The sequence below is a fragment of the Acinonyx jubatus genome, chromosome B2 (genome assembly GCF_027475565.1).
Source record: "Acinonyx jubatus isolate Ajub_Pintada_27869175 chromosome B2, VMU_Ajub_asm_v1.0, whole genome shotgun sequence".
Classification (NCBI taxonomy): Eukaryota; Metazoa; Chordata; class Mammalia; order Carnivora; family Felidae; genus Acinonyx; species Acinonyx jubatus.
The window spans coordinates 21957889-21979939 of NC_069385.1; the positions used below are offsets into that span (position 1 = coordinate 21957889).

A 22051-nucleotide genomic window follows, 5' to 3' on the forward strand; every position below is an offset into this window, starting at 1 on the left:
GTAGCTCCTATGATGTCCATTTTACAGATGAGGAAACTGAAGCACAAGGAGGTTAAGTAATGTGCCCAAGTCTTAACAGCTAGTGTGCGACAGGGTCAGGATTTAAACTGAGTGAGTGGGGTCATGAATCAGTGCTCTTAACTACTATGTGATACTCAGAGAGTTACTAATAAGCAGGAAGAAAAATTCTTACCTTGTCATAAGCAACAGTTCACTAATCTCTTAGTATATGAAACTGTATTTTTTACCTAATTTTCCAATGTGAAATTTGGGGAATTAAAAAAGACACACAGCCTGCAAACTCGTTTACTTTTATGACTAGTTCTAGGCAAAGGAAATGCTTTGTGGGTTTAAACAAGTCAAATTCATGAACTATTCTGTCTTGAGAAAACTAGCTGGTGGTTTGTATTCATAATATCGCATCTTTACAATGAAAGAGCAATGGAGCTGTGTGAAGACTTTTTTCCCTTAGGGAAAGGAAATTCAGTTAAAGGTGAAACATATCCCTGGGTGAGCTGAGAAAGAAAGTTGGAGGCATCTGAGAGGAACCCAGCGGAACTTGGTTTCCACAATTCTCGTATTTAACCACGAAATTAAAATTAGGCGCAGGGCTAGATTTTCACGGGCATCTGCAGGTTAGTCAGTGAGTTTCAAAGAGTTCACACACTCTTCTTTCTATTCCTTTAAAAATTTCACTGTCTGCAGGACCTGAGAGTTTTGGTTGCTGAGTAAACTTGCTCCTGTATTAAATAATGACGTAAAAACAGTTAAGAGTTGACTCCGAAGAGAAACAGGAAATATGGCAAATGTGGGTAAGGGCATTACAAAGTTTGCCAACAAAACCAAACTTCTAAAACGTGACGATTTGCTAAGCTATTTTAAGTAACTCAGGAGAGAAAGCTAGACACCCACAAACTAATTCTTTTTCATTTTGTCCCCTTTGAATCAGAGTTCCAGCCAGATGTTGCAGCCTAATGCAGCCAATAGAAGAGTTCTTAAGAATAATAATTGAAAAAGTAAGATTTAAACGGTCAAGGTACAAACACACAAAGGGGTTATTATAATGTAATGTTTATTAAACTAAATTGAAAAAAAGATTATTTTATTTTAAGTTACTCCATTTCAGTACACAAAAGAAATGGTCCACAGTAAAACAAAAGTAATAGTTTCAAGAATGTTGTTTTATTACCTGTAGTTCTATATGCATTTTAGCCTTTGATGCCTGTCTCTACCACCATAACCAACGCAGAGGGGTTCAAAAGAAAACTGTGACACAAACTAGACCACCGAGATGGGAGTCAGGTAAACTCAAGCAAGCAAACCAATACCAACGACTAGTAAAAGTGCTGCTCTGGATATTTATAGACCATATTTACAAAAGTCAAGTTAAACTAATTGGTCATTGTGTATATGCATTAATATTAGTCCTTTACATTTATATATTTATGTGTATTTGTATTATCAAGTAAAAAGATACGTTTTCAATTATTTATGAAAAATATATAAAATGTGAGTGATACATACTTCCATTTGAGTGCCTGTTCAAAACTCAGTGCTTAAAAATATCCAAAATATATCCTGACAAGAGATATTAAAAGTGAAAAACATAAGGAAATAATGAGTGTTAAATATGATTTTAATAAGTAGGGAAGGTGGACAGAAAGAAGATATACATCTAGGCAGGAACCACACAGGATAAACCAGATGAAGAATCAGAAATGAAAGATGTACGGTTTTCCCCAAGATCGATGTCCTGTGAAACTGGACAGAACCAAGGGACTTTCAGGATAAGGTAAATGAATTTTAAGTTTCGACAATGAGTTCATGCCATCACCAGCCGCATCACCAGCGGATGCAGAACCGACTTCCTCCTAGAGTTTCATTAGGAAGCGTTCGTGCCTTGGACATTTAGCCTACACGGTAAGCTGCAACGTCAGTTCCTTATTTCCTTCCGTTAAGAGGAAAAGCGTGCCATGTGCCATATAATGACCTCACCCAACTTCAGTAGGGATCTGCTTTACTGAAGAAACACTGGATGGCATCAGCCATCCTCCCAAACACAAGCTGGGCTGGAATTCTCGCACCTCAAGATTTTTTCTTCCTCTGAGGACAGAGGTCCAGAAGGATTGGGGCAACTCACTCCGGTGCAGAGGGCCCCCAAATCTCCCCCAGTGTGCTTCCCAGCCATTTCGGTCGGCGGTGTGGTGTGGTGGCCGGGGCCGACCTGCTAGTTGAGGCAGGGGCAGCAGAAGCAGCAGACGGTCCGGCAGGGCTTTTTCTTCGTGTGCTGCACGGCCTTGCGCACCTGCACCTTGGCCTGGCCGGTGTAGTCGACGGTCTTCTGCACGTTGAGCTCGATGACGTTCACCGTGTCGGCCTGCTCTTCCACCAGCACGGCCATCTGCAAGAAGAGCTCATGCACGTCGCGGATGCGGCTCTCCAGCCGCAGCAGCTCGCGGTGGCGGCTCTCGATCTCGTTGAGGGCCGCCCGCGCGCCCTTCACGTCGGCCAGCAGGTTCTCGGAGAAGACATCCCACTTGCCCTGCTCGAACATGTCCTCGATCTGGTCGCCGGAGACGTCCTTGCCCATGATCTCCAGCTGGCGCTGGATGCGGATCTTGCAGTTGTCGCGCTGCTTCATCTCGGCCTGGTTGTACTCGTACATGGCGCGCTGGAAGGTGCGCATGAGGGCGCTGTACTGCGCGCGCGCGATGCGCGCCACCGCCGAGTGCGCGCCGTGCTGGGCCTCGGCCTCCTCGCTCAGTGCCTTCATCGCGCACAGCTTGCGGTGGATGTTCTCGCCCCGCGCCTTGATGTCCTTGGCGATCGTGTTGGTGTCCCGCTTGATGCTGCTGAGGCGCCGCATGGACGTGAGGAAGCGGGCGTTCTGCTTCCCCAGCCGCTTCACGTCGTTCATCAGCTGCTGGTTTTCATCCTGAAGGTCCTGGATGTTTCCGTACAAGGACTGCAGGATGTGGTCCGTCTCGAACACGATGTCCTCATGGGGCGGGTCAAATTCGTCGTCCCCGTCTGGGAACTGCTGGTCATAGTTCTTGGTTACCTCCAGAAGTTCGGCCAGCCGGTCCTTCATTTTGCCTGCAAGTAGAGACTGGGGTTAAATTCCTCCAGAGGAGTCCAATATTTGCATCGAGAGAACTGAAGCTTAAAATAAAGAAATGTTCTGCACAGCACTTCCAATTCTTTATCGCTGGGTGTAGGTAACTAACACACTAAAGGAGGTAAATATTCTCTGACATGTTGCTTACAAGTAAAGGACTAGTATGACAGAGAGGCATGAACACAGTCATACTTTATAGCCCATAAAGCATGTGCAGTTCATTATTACAGGTGCCCAGAACTCAATCAGCAATTTACAATTTTAGATTGCATTGAGAACCAATCACTTTTTCTTGCTTTATGTTTTCCAATAATTGCAAATCAAAACAGACAGAGAATAAGGAAAAATAAGAAGAAAAGATTTGGAAGGATAAAAATGTTTAAATAAGGGCAATCAAGGTTACTTACAAGGCTGTGGGGCTAGCTCTAAGTGCCCTCTGGTTTTTTGTTTGTTTGATGTTTGTTTGTTGCCTTTTTCAGCACCAGGAAGCATCCCCAATCCCATACATCATGACGATTCTTAAAACAGTTACCATATAAATCATGACTTAAATTTTTTTCTCTTAAAAATGCTATAAAAGTAAAACATACTTGAGTAAAACAACAAAATAAAGACTAAAATATAATAAGGCAGTACAGAATTTGAGAGTTGAAATTCCCTTGCTCCTCTGTTCATTGATACATACTTCAGTTTGTTTGGGAGGAAAAAATCTGAGAATATATTCTGATGGAAGATATTAAAAGTGAAGAGACAAGGAAGCAGTTAAGTGTTTAATGTAAGTTTAATAAGTAGAGAGGTGAGCAGAAAGACGACACACATCTAGACAGCAATCACATAGCGTAACCAGATGAAGAGTCAGAAATGAAAGACATTCAGTTTTCCCCAAGGTCCTTAGTGGTTAAGCGTCATTAACACAACTACTTAACATTTTTTTATATGGGAAATTTCAATCATGCATAACCCTCGTAGCAATAATATAACACACTCCCATTTAACGATCACACAGTAGCAATATTTGCCACTTTAAATGGCTTTTTGAAACAAGTCAGCAGCTCAGGCAGAATTTCCATGTTCTCATAGGGTGGTTCTGATTATCTTTCTACTTAGCAAGTTAAAATAATGTTCTCTATGTCCACGTTTTTTTCCAGGGAGTGAAAAATTTTAATTTTTAGTTGCATGTATATATGCCAAAATAATGAACATTTTCCCCTCATGAACAAGATTTTGTGGCTACAAAGATTCTTTCTGCTGTATAATCTGCAGAAAAGAAGGAAAACATAGTAGCATGTAATGTATACTCCATCTCTGAGGCATCTTGATCTCAAATTAAAAGCTTCTCCCAAATTGAAGTAATTAATTTTATTTCGCCATGGAATGCTGACAAGTTGGATTTAGTGATAAATGGGAAATGGGTGAAATATTAACCATAGCCTCTCATCTTCCATAAGCATTATTTACACAAATTAAGCAGAAGTTTTATTCCAAGATGGTGATTTTTTTTAATTTTTTTTTAACGTTTATTTATTTTTGAGACAGAGAGAGACAGAGCATGAACGGGGGAGGGGCAGAGACAGAGGGAGGAACAGAATCGGAAGCAGGCCCCAGCCTCCGAGCCATCAGCCCAGAGCCCGACGCACGGCTGGAACTCGCAGACCGCGAGATCGTGACCTGAGCCAAAGTTGGACGCTCAACCGACTGAGCCACCCAGGCGCCCCTAAGATGGTGATTTTTAATATAACAAATTATCCTGCTTAAAATGCCATTTCTGCTATCTGGTGACAAAAGTCAATACCCGATCTCCCCAGTGATAGGGGAGTGACTCTTCCAGAGGCAGGACTGAGGGGCAGAAAAAAGACCTAGGCTGAACCAAAATGATGCCATCCCATAGTTTGAATTTCCTAATATTCAAATATTTCCTCACTTTGAACAAAATTTAAAAACAAACCACAAATTGGGGGAAACTGTAATATATGGCAGGTAATGGGTTAACCTACTTAATACATTAAAACCTTCTGCCATAACCAAACAAAACCAAACCACTTGCCCAGACAAAGAAAATGAAAAGGCAACTCCTACAGGAAGAAATATAAATGCTCGAGAACATAAGAGGCGCTGATATGTATCAGGTGCTTACTGTAATGCCAAGTACTTTCTAGGCACTTGTCACATGATACTCTCTTCACTCTTCATACAGACTCCATGAACTAAGTGTTGTCATTATCAGAGATGGTAAGTGAGCACAGGGAGATTAAGGAACCTACCCTTGGGTGCCAGGAAGTGAACAGCTGGGCCCCAGAGCAGTCCCACTTAACCACTCCATGAAACTTCTTCAGGAAATATATAAAAGTGAATCAGGATGGACTTTACTACTAAACAAGGAAATGCAAATTAAACCACTGAGATTTTTTTCCCCACCAAGTTGGCAGGATTTAAAAACAAAAAAATGATGATGATGTTTAAAAATTGGTGAGGATTCTGGGAACTCCGAAAAAATGCTGGTAGGAGAGAAAATTGATAGAATCTTTCTGGAGGGGAGGTTAGCAATTGTATCAAAAGCTTTTAAAATGTGTATTTGTTTTGTCACATATACATTTATTCTAAGGCTACATGCAAGAGTGTGTGAAGCTCATTGCTGCAAGTATCCCCCTCACCATGCAGTTTTTACGGAAATTCAGAAATATTTTAAATGTGTAAAAATGAGCTATTGGCTGATAAACGGTGGCAGTTCAGGAGGCTGTCTAACAGTATGGGAGTGTAAATACCATCTCAGGTAGACAAGGTAGGTAAAGGGAAGAGCCTGTGCACAACCACGCACACATCCTGAAACAAAGACTTAAGTAATATATGTCAAAATGTTAATAGTTGTTTTCTTTGAATTGTGGCATCATGAAAGACTTTAATTACTCCCTTGTGCTTTTCTGTGTTTTCCAAAATTTTTACGATGCCCGTGTAGATTTTATAATTAAATAAAATCCCACAAGACTATAAATATTATTTGCTTGAAGGATTAATTCCTTAAGGTCCTTCTTTAAGACACATGCATTGCAATCAGTTAACACCTGATGTGACCTGGGAAAAGTGCTCCAGCTAGAAGGTGTGGAGTTAAGATGTATCTATCTGCTTAAGTTAGTATCTAATACAGTCCACTATGCAACAGGTAGACAGTACAGAGAATGGATGAATTTTGATGACCAAGGTAATAATAGGTGTCATCCTTGCTTTCTGGCCAAAAATTGGTTGGCACTACTGTAGAAGGTAATTGGGTGGTTAAGGTAAAGCAACACACACCACAACATCAGGAATCTGTTTGTTGGTTTCCCACTAGTCCTAGACAGGTCCCATGCTCTGTATTACTACCCTAAAGCCAGCAAAAAGCTACTGGGGGGGAATCATCTCATTCATAATATGAAGAGAAAAACACACTTTGATCACACAGAAAATGGCCTTGGAGGAAGATGTTTAGAGGTAGTCATTCCTTCTCAAGACCTCAAAACCATAAAGGCATGGATTCTAAATCAAGTGAAGGCCTGAGTTCATCTGAACGCTCAAGTCCATAATCAGGTAAGGAGACAGAAAGAAACAGTGTGGAGAATTAAAGATTCTCTATGGGGGTGTAGACAAGAAGGTGGTCTTTACCTTGCCTTCCTGCCCACCTGGCCTGACCCAACCCACCCCAGATGAGTTACTCCCACTGACCCAGAGGTCTTCTGCCAGGGAGCAAGCATTAGGAAAACTACAAGGAAGTCAACCAAAATCCTAGCAGAGAACACAAGCAGTAACCTGTTTGACATTGGCCATAGCAACTTCTTATTAGATATGACTCCTGAGGCAGAGAAACTAAAGCAACAATTACCTATTGGGACTTCATAAAAATAAAAATCTTCTGCACAGCAAAGGAAAGAAACAACAAAACTAGAAGGCAACCTTTGGAAGGAGAGAAGATATTTGGAAATGACATATCCGGTAAAGGGTTAGTATCCAAAGCATACAAAGAACTTATAAAACTGAACACCCAAAAAGCAAATAACCCAGTTTAAAATAGGAAGAAGATATGAATAGACATCTTTCCAAAGAAGACATACAGACGGTTAATAGACACAAAGAAAGATGCTAATCACTCATCATTAGGGAAATACAAATGAAAACTACAATGAGATATCACCTCACACTAGTCAGAATGGCTAAAAGCAACAACACAGGACACAACAGGTATAGGTGGGGATGCAGAGAAAGGGGAACCCTTCTACACTGTTGGTGGGAATGCAAACTGGTGTAGTCGCTCTGGAAAACAGTATGGAGGTGCCCGAAAAAAGTTAAAAATAGAACTACCCTATGATCCAGCAATCGCACTACTAGGTATTTACCCAAAGAATGCAAAAATGCTGATTTGAAGGCATACATGTACCCCAATGTTTATAGCAGCACAATCAACAATAGCCAAATTATGGAAAGAGCCCACGTATCCATCGACTGGTGAATGGATAAAAAAGATGTGGCCTATGTACACAGTGGAGCATTACTCAGCCATCAAAAAGAATGAAATCTTGCCTTTTGCAACAACGTGAATGGAGCTAGAGAGTATTATGCTAAACAAAACAAGTCAGAGAAAAACAAATATCATGTTATTTCCCTCATATGTGAAATTTAAGAAACAAAATAGATGAACGTGGGGTGGGCGGAAAGAGAGAGGCAAACCAGGAAACAGCTTCTTAACGATAGACAACAGAGGGTTGGAGGGAAGGTGGGCAGGGGGATGGGTAAAACAGGTGATGGGTATTAAGGAGGGCACTTGTGATGAGCAGTGGGTGGCAAACATAAGTGATGAATCACTAAATTCTACACCTGAAACTAATATTACACTGAGTATGTTAACTGACTCGAATTCAAATAAAAACTTGGAAAAATTAAAAAGAAAAAAGAAATTTAAAAAACACAAAAATACGGGGCACCTTGGTGGCTCAGTCAGTTGAGCATCCGACTCTGGCCCAGACCATGATTTCACGATTAGTGAGTTCGAGCCCCACAGGGGGCTCTCTGCTGTCAGCACAGAACCCGCTTCAGACCTTCTGTCCCCCTCTCTCTCTGCCCCTTCGCCACTCATATGCTTCCTCTCTCTCTCTCAAAACCGATAAATAAAAAAAAAAATTAGAAAAAAACAAAAATAGAAAAAAATGTCAACCAAGAAGCTATTTCTAAGACTGTCCCCCAAAAGGTTAAAATGTATTCCTTGCTGCAGTCACACCAAAATATAGAAGCAGGTACGGAAAGAACTTCAAACTAACCTACACATCCAGTGGCTTGATTCTGTACTGTGAGATCCTAAAAATGAAACTAAGGAAAACAAGAAGGGAAAATCAAACAACTCTATTGACTGTCCTATCTCGCTGTGACGAAGAATAACGTAATAAATTTTAGTAAACTGTATTCATAAAGTTGCTAAAATAATGCTAAAATGTGCTTTGATTCACAAAGAGATGAAGAATTCAAAAGAAATTTTATGACCAACTACCAGAAATCTGCTTATGTCTTCTAACTTTTTCAGGCATGCATATCATCTGTCTGGAGAACAAGATCCCACAGGGAAGGAAGGGGAAGTTTCCTAAGCCTTCTTTCATTGGGCAATTAGACAGAACTTATGTACAAAAATATATAGGAACAGAGAAGTGGTGGTAGCTCAGTAGTTCTCACACTTTAGGAAGCGATAGACTCTTCTGGAGAGCCACAAACAGTACAGATGCCTGGTCCCCTGGAGTTTCTGACTCAGTACACTTAGGGTGATCTCCAGGTGATGCCAGTGCACACCCAAACTTGTGACCCATTCCATAGATAATTATCATGGCAGTTTTTTATTCATGAATATAATGCAGTTCTGGACAACTTAGAATAGCAGGTCGGGGGCAATCTTGAACAAACTCAATAGGGAAAGATTCAGAAAGACAGGAAATGAAAGATTCAGAAGGTAGGTCTCTGCATACCTCCGAAGGTCAATGAGTGGGGGGGTATAATACATACATAGTCTGTATACTCGATGCTACAAAGAACTACTATGAAAGTTCCTACTCGCCTGTAAGGGAACCGTTGTAAACACAACACATGGTCATATTTCTGTAAACACAACATGGTTATATTTCTGATCATAAAAGAAAAACTTTACGCCTACTTATTCTAAGGGGAACAAGAACAAACCCATTCATACATGGTTACAGCTAAATTGTATAACCCACCCAAATTCACATATTGAAGCCCTAACCCCAGCACCTCAGATGCAATTGTATTTGGAGATAAGAACTTTAAAGAGGGAGTCAATTTAAAAGGGCTCTATAGGGGTGCCTGGGTGGCTCAGTCGGTGTCTGACTTCAGCTCAAGTCCTGATCTCAGGACTATACACAGTTTGTAGGTTCAAGCCCCACATTGGGCTCTGTGCTGACAGCTCAGAGCCTGGACCTGCTCTGGATTCTGTGCCTCCCTCTCTCTTTGCCCTTCCCCTGCTTGTGCTCTATCTCTCTCTCTCAAAAATAAAAACATTAAAAAAATTTTTTTAAGGTCTTTATATAATCTATACATTATACATTAAGCAATACATACATTAAGCAAATTTCGCCTATTACCAGAAAACAAAACCTTTCTTTGTTTCACAGCAATATGTTAAAGTATCTTTGCAAGCAGTGAGAAACTTCAGACATGGGGATACACAATTCCATGCAGGGCAATGTACCAACCATGTGAGGTTTATTATGAAACTCAACTTGTAGATTTCAGGAGGGGAACAAACCCAAAAGCACAGAAGGGCCGTCCTTTCTGTATTTATGACAAAGAAATGTTTTAGAGATTTTATTTCTCTTTACTTGAGTTCAGAAAGTTTAGGATTCTTGTTTCAATAGGAACTAAATAAAACACATTTAGAGAGAGAGACACATACGCACACATAGGCTTTGTATACAGTTATAGCTATTAACGAAACTAAAAAGATCCTGCCCCAAGATAGATGTTCCAAATGAGGACTTTTGAGTAATGACTCCTTACCGCAATAATGAAGTGCCCGTGGTCTTATTTTCAGATTGTACACTCTATAGCTCCTAAGTCCTGGTTTTAGAGCAATTTTTTAAGTCTTGTAAACATAAAGTGACGATTACAAATCAGAATGTGTCTTTATGCCTAGGCCCACCACTGCTCCATATGGCACCTTCATGAGCCTTTGCGCAGGGACCCTATGACATCCTCGTGAATGCTAGAAGAGTGCCCCCTTCTCTGAGCGATGCAGCCCTACACCAGGGCACAGCATCTGGCAAACTGGGCATGGGATGGATTTCTAGTCTCTCTCTGTGGCGAATCATCTGGGTATGGGGTGCAGTCTGCACAGCCCTGTATGGTTACCTTGAACACTCCTTTCTTGGCCACCTTGTGCAGTCCCTCCTGTCCAAGCGGCACCACAGACATCTGGTGGGGCCAGGAGTCCCATAGGTCCTATGTCACAGTAAGTTAGCAGTCACCTTTCCGGACACACCATAGGAACACAACCCTTAACCAGCAACAAGTGTACTTTCCCAAACAGGTGGATTCAGATCCACAAATAATTTCACTCAAACGAGTAAAACCTGGTATTCTGCTCTGTTTCCTGATTTAAAAAAAAAATGGCACATCTAAGAGGTAAAGATCATTCTCTGAACTTCTGAAAATTATAGGCTAAAATAGAAAGAGTTCCTAAAAGGTCTTATCTTTTTGCTGCTGCTCTAAAACAAAAAGTTGCGTTGCATCCAAAGTGCATTGGCAAGAACACAATTATTTAATTTCTTGGGGTTCACTCAAAGCACAATTTCAGAGTCTGAGGAGTGGGAGTCAAGATGGATTACAATTATAAAACTCTGAGGCTAGAAGAAATAATAATAAATGTCGTGTTTCCTCTCTAAAGCAAAGCCAAGAGTTTTTCCAAAGCATTTTGGGAGAATCTAATCTAAAAGAGCAGATAGTCTCTACTTTTCAATCACTCTACTCATTTGATGCTCCCTGAAATCTTTGCTTTTCAGTTCCATCATACTTTTTGGCCAGTGTCTGAAGCGAGGGCAGTCTGATATGCATGGCCAATAAACAACCAGTGGGGATTTTACTTACAGCAATATGCTTTTGAATGCATTCTGCAGATACACACTGTACATCAAAGCAGCCACTCCTGTATTCAAATCTGCATCTGCATTCTGCTCTGTGGCTAACATTTATCAGGTATTTGTAGAGTGCCCAACACAGCACCAAGCACCGTGCAATCCCTTTGAGGCCCTATTGTCATCCCTGTTTTTACAGGTGAGGAGGAAACTTGAGGCCTAATGAGTTAAACAACTTGCTTAAAATCACAAATTTCATAAATGTGGAGCTGAGGCCTGAATCCAGAAAATGTGACCACAAAAGCTACACTAGCTTCTTTTTCCAGAGACTTATAGTGAACGCTTTGAAATCTTTAATCTTCTGGGAACTGTTTCCTGTCTTAGTGCGTTTGAACTGCTATCACATACCACAAACAGGGTGGCTTATAAACAACAGAAATTTATTTTTCACAGCTTTGGAGGCTGGAAGTCTGAGATCAGGGGGCCATCAAGGCTCCTGGTGTGGCCTGCTTCCCGGTTCGTAAATGGCTGTCTTCTCGCTGAGTCCTCACAATACAGTAGGGCCAAGCAAACTCTCTGGGGCTAATTTTATAAGGGCATTAATCCCATTCATTAAGACCTCATCCTCATGACCTAACTGCCTTCCAAAGTCCCACTGGGGATTAGGATTTCAACATGTGAATTTTGAAGGACACGAGCATTCAGACCGTATCCCCTTCCCTAGTTGAGGTTTTGTAGCTGCAACAATTATCCGCATCTAATAACCTAGATCTGAATGAACACATGAAAATCTTTTCACCATTAGAACCATCACCTTCTTTCTCATAATAATTTCCTTACATCAAGAGTTTCCCCAACAACACTGCAATGTTTGGCTATTAGAGCCTCTGTTACTCTATCAGGCAAGAGTAACTCATCACAACTTGCCAAAAGTCCACGGAATTAACATTCGTAGATAATTCTCTTATAACTGATTCACTGTAGTTAGGACTGACCTAAGTGCTTGAAACAACAAAGCACTGATACTTGGAAATACGAGTTTTACAGTCAGGAGCACGAAAGTGATAACAGAGGAAAACCTAACGAATGAGTTTGGTAAGGGAGGGAGTGAAGAGAAGAGCACTCCAGGATCAAGGTTCAAATCACCTATACAAGTTTTTCCAGTCTTATCTGTATTAACATTTACAAACAAAAACAGCTGCTGTATCCCATGATTGATTTGGCTTTGGCCCTGGAATGTGAACCAAACTTGTGCCTAGGAAAGACAAAAGAAAACATCAAGGGGAATAAATGTAGGAAGAAAACATCAAGGGGAATAAATGTTGAGTCCAATATATCTTTGATTAAACTTTCATATTTTATAACTATTCCATGGGGTATTTTTTAAAAAAGGAAAACCGATCGAGTTTTTGAGAATCATTAATGACCTTTTCTTTCCCAACTCATAATGTCGGTTAAAGGACAATCTCACAGAATTTTTACATGTTTTTTTCATATTCTCTTTCTCGTAGACAAAGTCCTATGAGCCACTGATTCTAATCCTGTTGGCTGTTTACTCCTCTTCAATTCTTCAAGGAAACAAACTGTTATTTTTAGTTGACAGTTTTTACACCCGCACAGAAAAATCTCAGCTATCCAACATCATCAATGCAGGTTTTTCCATGTAAGTGATTTACTTAATTGAAACTCTCCCTTCAAATGTGAAAGGTGCTCACTCATTTTTTTGTTGGAAATCCTCTTCTAACATGCGTTGATAGGGGTGTCTAGGTGGTTCAGTCCACTGAGCATCTGACTTGGGCTTGGGTCATGAGGTCATGATCTCAGTTTGTGGGTTCGAGCCCCGCGTCTGGCTCTGGGCTGATGTCTCAGAGCCTGGAGCCTGTTTGGGATTCTGTGTCTCCTGTCTCTCTACCCCTCCTCTACTTGCGTGCTCGCGTGTGCGCACTTTCTCAAAAATAAATATACATTTGTAAAAAATACATTGATGTATTTCATTCCTTGAAAGAGGATACTGGATACAATTTATTGATAACTCAGCTTGTCATTACTAACATTGAACTCTGTGGTGATACACTTTCATTTGTTTCCAAATGTTTCTCTTGCCTCAGGGTTAAAATGTCAAACCTTTCCTCAGATATTTCCATATATATACTGCCACTGATATTCCTCTCATTCCCTTTACAGGTTGTAGCAGAAATTTGGTAAGAAATTAGATAAAAGCCAAGCATTTATCAACGGTAAGCTGCACGTGGGTCAGCAGCCCTCTGGAAGCAAACCTACTAAGTAAAGAAAGGAAGGAAAAACTAATGTCAGTGACAAACTGAGTGTCCAATATGAGTCAGCCTGTGTACCAGACAACTGATACGCAGTCCATCAACAATCTTCACAATAACTTTGTGAAGAAGGTAACAAAATTTTCAGTTGACTAGGAACTGGATCCCAGAAAAGTTAAGTTCCTTATCCAATTCAGCCCATCAGTAAGTTAAGAAGGCTGGGATTTAAGCCCACATCTGTCCAGATCCTATGTTCATGTTCTGTTCACTCAATCCTGTGCTGAAGCTGTGTGAAAATAAAGGAAGGGAAGGAAAAATAAGATAAAAACAGAGAGGGAGGCAAACCATAAGAGACTCTTAATACAGAGAACAACCTGAGGGTTCTTGAAGGCGGAGGGGGGTGGTTAAATGGGTGATGGGCATTAAGGATGAGAGCTGGGTATCATACGTAAGGGATGGATCATTGGGTTCTACTCCTGAGGCCAAGACTACACTGTATGTTAACTAACTTGAATTTAAATAAATAAATAAAAAGGGGTTGAGGGAGGGTATGTGGTATAAGTGTTGTTAAGAAGAAACATTTGTCATCACTTGGACATTTCCCTCCCTGTAGACATCTCTCTCCACCTCTGCCAGCCAAGAGGCACAGAGTTGCTTATCCAGTTGGTGAATCTGGAAGGAGAAGCTGCCCATGGGCTTTTCTTCCTTCTTCCTTTTGAAAGTCGGCTTACCACCGAGAACCGAGAACTGGTGTTCTCTTTTGCTCTGCTCCTGGGTGGGAGCGCAGAGGTCAGCTGCTGCGGAGCGCAAGTCCATCTAAGTCTAGGTTCAAGGACATACAGCAGAGTTCCCCACCAATGAAGCCACTTCCTCCAACCTGGTCTTTATTGATAACAGAAGTAACACTTTGGCCTCTGGGTGCTTTTTCCTTCTATTTCCATTGGTATGGAAATCAGATGGATAAAGGGAAGTGATTTGTGTTTCCTCCTCAATCAACCCCATAATTATGTCAGATAAAATCAGAGAAGCAGAAAAAGACTTTAGTGACTATCTTGCACCATACCTTAGTTTTAAAGATAAGGAAAGAAACGCTCATTGTATTTAAGTAACCTACAAATAATGGTGAAGAGATGGCTGTTAGCAAGGGGGGAAAACTCTTATGGAATAGACATTTCCATTGATAGCAAAAAGATTCTACCATATATAAAGTATTTTCATGAGCCTGGCATATGCTGGAACCTCGATAAAGGAAACTTGATAAATAATTGCTATTAATTTTACTAATTTAATACCACATAGTCATCATTTCCATGAGGTGATGACCGTCCGTTCACATGCTATTTTCCTGACCCGACCTCCCAAGTGCCCCATTCTTTCTCCAAATTTGTACATATTCTTTGTGGAAGATTGAAACAAAAATTCACTGCACATTCTGTGCAGCTCTTCCAGTCAAGATGTATAGACTATTTCTCAACTCCTCAAATTTGTGGCTATGGGACTTGCTTTGGCCACTGGGACAAGAGCAAATATGATGATGTAAGTAGCATCTTGGAAAGCATTGTGCAAAAGGGCTTTGCCATGGGGAGCCCCAGTGCAACACAGCAAAAACTACCTGATACAGAAACTGGTACCTAGAAGTAGCACACTGCGATAACAAAAACCTAAAACATTCAGCAATGGCTCTGGGACCAGGCAGTGGGTGAAAAGCAGTGAGGTAGCATTTAGCAAAAACTGGGAAAATGGCATGCAAAATGTTAGTGGAGGTGGGGAAGGTGATGAGGAAACTGCAGCAGTCAGGGGAAAGACAGCACACATTACGACATAGCAGCAAGACAATGGGCAAAGCCACTGCCTGTGGCAGCACAAAAGATCGAAAATGCACACAGTGAATGTTGGATCCAGCTGCAAAGCTCTCCAGGCAGAAGGCTGAAAATGTTCGTTGAGTGCTTCTAGCTGCATATAAGGTTCTGCAAGGGAGACATGAGCTTAAAAAAACAAAAAACCAAGAAAACAGAGTGATCTAATTAGTAAGCATTATGTAGAGAAAACAGAGAAGAGCCAGAATTCATGAGTTTGGAAAATAAAACCGTTTACCTCTAGTCTCTTCAACTGGAAGAAAAGATTTTTATAGTAAGAAGTGGCTTCAGAGTAAAGACCTTTGTAAAATTAAAAATTTTTTTTTCAACGTTTATTTATTTTTGGGACAGAGAGAGACAGAGCATGAACGGGGGAGGGGCAGAGAGAGAGGGAGACACAGAATCGGAAACAGGCTCCAGGCTCTGAGCCATCAGCCCAGAGCCTGATGCGGGGCTCGAACTCCCGGACCGCGAGATCGTGACCTGGCTGAAGTCGGACGCTTAACCGACTGCGCCACCCAGGCGCCCCTAGACCTTTGTAAAATTTAATGTGGTGCCTAGAAGGCCTTCTCAGCTGGGCAAGAGAAGGGCTCTGAGACTCCCAAAGGTGTTATTACCTCATGGCAGCCTGACACTCAGCCCAAAGTAAACAGAGATCTGTCTTGAAAACAAATGGGGAAGTGATTTTAGGGGCATGGACTCTATGGGATTCTTGGGAAATCCAGGTTGGTTTTTTTTTTTTAAACGTTTATTTATTTTTGAGACAGAGCATGAGTGGGGGAGGGTCAGAGAGAGAGAGGGAGACACAGAATCTATAACAGGCTCCAGGCTCTGCACTGTCAGCACAGAGCCCGATGCGGGACTCAAACTCACAGACCATGAGATCATGACCTGAGCCGAAGTGAGACACTTAACCAACTGAGCCACCCAGGCACCTCATGGGAAATCCAGGTTTTAAAGAGAGTTTTACTGATAAATACAGAAACAAGACAGAGATCATTCAGAGGAAAGAGGCCTCTGGGTGCCTGCTTTTCTATGAACAGAAAGTAGGCTAAAGAATCTATTTAGAAGCAGAAATAAGCCATTTCTCATGGGAAAAGAGGAATGTTTCAGAAGGTGGAGCCAAGAGCAGGGGAGAAAATAGGTATCAGTGAACTAGTCCTGAGAAGCAGAACTGGGTCTTAATCAACCACCCCCTGGCCTAGGAATGGAGGGACCTAGCAACATGGACCCGGACAGAATTGCCGTGGAACTGTGATTGTTGTGTATCCTGTTAATGTGCTTCTGGTTTTGTTTTAACGGATTACGTATTTTGGTTGTCCTTTCCCTATTTCATCATTATAGGTTAGGTGTGTATGGGGAAACATTGAAAGATCTGTACCTGCAGGGGTCCCATCTGTGTCCAGATTAATGCAGATCATGGATAAGTCTCGACTTAGAAGCTGATGCCATAATATGAGACTTCTGGGAATCCCAGGGTGAAGGGGAGCATAGGAGAAACATGAACAAACTTTGCCAGAGGCAGACTACACATGATTGTACAAAAAGGGCCACAAATTCTTAGCTGTACTTCTCAGCAAGAAGTTGCGTCTATTTCTCTACCTTTTGAATGTGGACTTGGCCATGAGACTTGCTCTGATCAAGAAGACAGTAGAACGTGGCAAAGAGAAAGAATGAAATATGGCCCTTTGTAGCAACGTGGATGGAACTGGAGAGTGTGATGCTAAGTGAAATAAGCCATACAGAGAGAGACAGATACCATATGTTTTCACTCTTATGTGGATCCTGAGAAATTTAACAGAAACCCATGGGGGAGGGGAAGGAAAAAAAAAAGGTTAGAGTGGGAGAGAGTCGAAGCATAAGAGACTCTTAAAAACTGAGAACAAACTGAGGGTTGATGGGGGGTGGGAGGGAGGGGAGGGTGGGTGATGGGTATTGAAGAGGGCACCTTTTGGGATGAGCACTGGGTGTTGTATAGAAGCCAATTTGACAATAAATTTCATATATTGAAAAAAGAAAGAAAGAAAGAAAGAAAGAAAGAAAGAAAGAAAGAAAGAAAGAAAGAAAGAGAAAGAAAGAAAGAAAGAAAGAAAGAAAGAAAGAAAGAAAGAAAGAAAGAAAGGAGAAAGAGGACAGTAGAACAGTAGAAATCATGATGCAAACAGAGGCTTGAAGAGCATAGCACACTGGGGCTTGCCCTCTCTTGCTGCGGGGAACATGGAAGCCGCCACGTGGAGGCTCAGGCCAGTCTCCTGGAGGAGGAGGACCACACGGAGAGAGAGGCAGCCCCCAGCTCACACACCACTGCCTCTATATGACTGAGCTCAGGCGACCCAAGTGAGAGAAACACCCAGGACTTACTCTCTGCCACACAGTGCTGTGGAAGCTTTATATGAATTATCTCATCTAATCCTATGACTGTAAGAAATCACAGTATGATTTGGGGGGTGGTTCGTTATACTGACAAACCATCTCTTCTTTCTTTTCACGTCAGATAGGTAATGTGCTGACGTCGTAACAAGGTTTAAGGGTGGTGCATGTCACAAAACAGCGTGAGCACCCAATCGTCATGCTTATGACCTACAAGAGGATCTCAAACCACCTCTCCTCTAAAGAGAACCTAAGAGAATGACATGAATCCTGGATAAATCATAATTTTTAAAAAGCAAATGTTCAGGCATTAAAATGAAAGTTTGGGGGTGCCTGGGTGGCTCAGTCGGTTAAGCGTCCGACTTCAGCTCAGGTCATGATCTCACAGTTCGTGAGTTCGAGCCCCGCGTCTGGCTCTGCGCTGACAGCTCAGAGCCTGGAGCCTGCTTCGGATTCTGTGTCTCCCTCTCTCTCTGCCCCTTCCCTGCTCATGCTCTGTCTCTGTCTCAAAAATAAATAAACATTAAACAAAAATTTAAAAATAAAATAAAATAAAATAAAATAAAATAAAATAAAATAAAATAAAATGAAAGTTTGTTGCTCTGAGTTTTAAAATACAAACATAAGTAGCATGGACCAATGGACTGTCCTGATGGTGTATGTCCCCTACTTGGTGATCGTGGCTCCCTTGCCTACTTGGATTTTAATGCAGTGCACATTTACAATATTCTGTTCATATTGTACACAGACATTAATATAAAGCATACCCAGAAAGGAGCATGTGTCTCTTACCATGTCTGAGGACAGCCTTTCTTTCCTTTTGAAGACTGTGGTCATAATCATAGTAAAGAGAGAGAGAAAAAAAAGATGCTAAAAAAAGGTTATCTCACACACAAGCAGCCTCTGCAAGAAAGGGCCTGCAGAAACCGTTTAGTAATGAAGGGTGCTAAGTAGGAGTTCTTGAACAGTGGGGGTAGGACAGTGCAAAGAGACCAGGCACTTTTAACCTTGGCTGAGTTTCAGTCTGATAAGAGATTCTGAGAACTTGAAGAGCCAGTTCTGAAATGGAGGTAGATGGTTTCCAGTGTATCACAAGTCTGCCATTCAGATTGCCAAAATAAAGAACACTGGGCAGACAAAATGCGCCTTCCAAACATGACTTTACTGCCATTTCCCACACCTTCCTTTGTCATCTGGGACCAGAGACGTTTCTGGCTATCATGCTACAAAGAATAAAAATTAGTGCGATGTGATTGAGGTTTCTAAGGAGCATCGGAAACTGATGATGACCCTATTAATCTCTCAGCGTGTTAAAGGCAATCAGTTTATTTCTTTTCAGAGTTGTAGAATCTGCTTCGAATTCCACAGACACTCCGGGAAATGTAGGAGACTGGCAATCCGCCCCTGGGTCTAGCCTGGACTGCCTCACTGCCTTCAGGATTCCCAGAAGTGAGAGAGGGGGCAACACCTAATAGATGAGTACTTTTCAAACCTCCGCTTATGTCACATTTCTTCTCTCCACCTTATCTTCCCCAGGTAGAAATATCTTCTGCATGGGATGGTGGACAGAATTAAATGAGACAATCCACATAAAGCTCTTCAAAGAGTGCCGGGTCGAGTAAGCTCTCTGCATACGCTACTTGCTATTGTCTCTTCTGTGATTTTTAATTCACTCAAAAACCCAAAGGATGTTCAGCAACCATTAGTATAAACAGTGCATTTACTGATACAGTATCAACAGTTTATTACCCATCTCGCCTACAATTGTAAGTAAACATTAATATCTGTGCATTACTGTGTTATTTAGGGTTTTAAATAATTTTTGTTCCAATTCTTTCACTGTAAAATCTCTTTTTTCTGAGTATGAAAGCAACAGATGCTCTTTCTTTTAAAGAAGGAGGAGGAAGAGAAGTCAAATGATACAGAATGGAAATTTAAGAATTCATATCCTCTAATGCTACTATATGTAACTCTATAAAATAACCAGGGATAAGTCTAAAACATTTTCTTCCAGACTCTTCTCTATTTATAGAGTTGTGAATACTTAAGATGCAGGCTTCAGCACTGACCCTGACCCTGTGACATATGCAATGGCTTCTTGCTAAACCATAGGAGTGCCTGGGGTTTCTTCCCACCTGGGGCCTCCCTCAGGGATACAGGCTCACAGGCAGGTCGTGCTGTACTCTGTACCACCACCACTTCTGTGCAGGTGAAATCAGGAACAATGAAGACAACTTGGAAAGGGGAAGGAAGTTCTAAAAAGAAAGAGAATCCTCTTGTTTTGCTTTCACATTTAAGAGTCTCAGAATGGTTTCCCTAATTTCACATACCCCAGAGATTGTGAAAGAGTCTAGAGGTGACTAAGTCGGTCTGAGGACTGACATCTTCAAGATTTAGAGTTTATAAAGTCAGTGACCAGGTTTTCTTTGGGGAGCAGATTACCAATTAAAAAAATTTTTTAATGTATTTATTCGTTTATTTATTTTGAGAGAGAGACAGACACATACAGAGCATGACCAGGGGAGGGGCAGAATCACAGCGGGAGACACAGATCCGAAGAAGGCTCCAGGCTCTGAGCTGTCAACACAGAGCCTGACATGGGGCTCAAACTCGTGAATCGGGAGATCATGACTTAAGCCAATGTTGGACGCTTAACTGACTGAGCCACCCAGGTGTTCCAGATTAACAATTTTAATTCAGTAAACATCCATCGAACATCTCCCTCATGTATGTCTCAGAAAGGTAAGCCCTATTCCCCACTCCACTAGTAAAATTTTGTTCTTAGTAGTGGTGGGCTTTGTTTTGCCTTTCAGTTGGATACAGGAACATGTAGGGAAAAGTCTGGCTCCTCAGCCCACTGATATGAGTCCTGACGGCAAATGTGGTGTGGGAGAGAGGGTACTCAGCCAACTGTCAGAGGACTTATGCCAACTTCCATCCCCAGCTGTATAAAGTTGAGCAAAACATCTCATGACTCCCAGTGTCAGGTTCCTCACCTATAAAATGGTTATGACACTACCTGCCTCATAAGGGTCTTTGTGGGGGAGGGGATCATTAAATGATGTAAATAATACATGCAAAATCACTCTATAAATTTTAAACTATTTTACAAACATGGTATTAGACATTATTATTTTGCACCATTGCCATGCATAGTTTATTTCACCAGATTATTTATTCAAAATACTATAAATACTACTCCTTAGAAAACATATACAGACCACGTGATCTAAAACCATCCTATAAAACCACACAACTATTCTATCACCAGTTTCTGTATTATTCTGATTACTCAGGAGATAGAATATTAATGCCCTAATTTTACTCAGAACCACAAGAAAGTATGAATTAGATGTTTTTCTTTTTTATTTTTAATATTTATTTTTGAGACAGAGAGAGAGAGAGAGAGGCAGAGCACAAGCAAGGGAGGGGCAGAGAGAGCAAGGGACACACAGATTCCAAGCAGACTCCTGGCTCTGAGCTGTCAGCACAGTGCCTGACCTGGGGCTCGAACTCACAGACTGAGAGATCATGACCTGAGCCGAAGTCAGAGGCTTAACCAACTGAGCCACCCAGGCACCCCCGATGTTCTTCATTCACTGTATGAAGGAGGGCCAAGGAAACAAACTCATTTACAATGAAAATTTTTATTTCATGGTGAGTATCTTACATTTTGCCTATCAAAGAAGACAAACAGCGGCTCCTTGCAAACAAAACTAACAAAATAAAAAGCAGGATCTGATCAAGTTTCTTACACATTTACCCCAATATAAACTCTTCCACAAAAAAGCCATGCTGCTTATTGCTATGTAGAATCAATAGCTAAAGGTGTTGACCTTTTAATATTAACAGAATTTAAAATTTCCCTTATTTCAGAGCTTCTTTTTTGGATAAATGGAAAGTTGAATCTTTACAGTGATATTGGTAACAGTCATAATTGGAATCAAGAGATAAACTCCTACCTGCCCAAAATTGCAGAAAATTCTATACTGAAGAATAACTGGATCTATTCTCCTATGCACAGACTGTCAATACCCGCGTAGAATAATTTCAACAACCATAAAATGCGTAGAATTTTAAATATCCTAACTTTCTGTTGAGCATTCATGATAATTCGATTTTAACATTATAATAAAATATCTCAATCTTATTAGCTAAAATACATATGTCAGCATACAAACGATGGCACGTTAGGCTTATTTTATTTGTGTAAAACAAGTCGGGCATCCTGTTAGCTAGCTTTTAAGTAACATTCATAAAATAGGCTATGATTGCTGTTCTTGTGCACATCAATCAAGACACGTGCGTTTGCATGGGCTACTGTGACAGACTTACACG

At 41.3% G+C, this 22051-nt stretch overlaps 1 protein-coding gene and 1 non-coding gene across 5 annotated transcripts in view; both read right to left on the minus strand.

Annotated features, from left to right (window-relative positions):
- Positions 1-1055: 1055 nt before the first annotated feature.
- Positions 1056-22051, minus strand: part of STX11 (syntaxin 11) — a 46087-nt gene continuing 25091 nt past the window's right edge. For all 4 annotated transcript variants that reach the window (XM_027056709.2, XM_027056710.2, XM_027056711.2 and 1 more), the window contains one exon: positions 1056-3096. In XM_027056709.2, coding sequence (XP_026912510.1) covers positions 2228-3096 — 869 coding nt within the window. In that variant the 3' untranslated portion in view covers positions 1056-2227. The remainder of the gene's footprint in view (positions 3097-22051) is intronic.
- On the minus strand, positions 17832-17935 carry LOC113599005 (small nucleolar RNA U13). The gene has a single exon (XR_003419756.1). It is a non-coding gene; the product is annotated as a small nucleolar RNA U13 (small nucleolar RNA).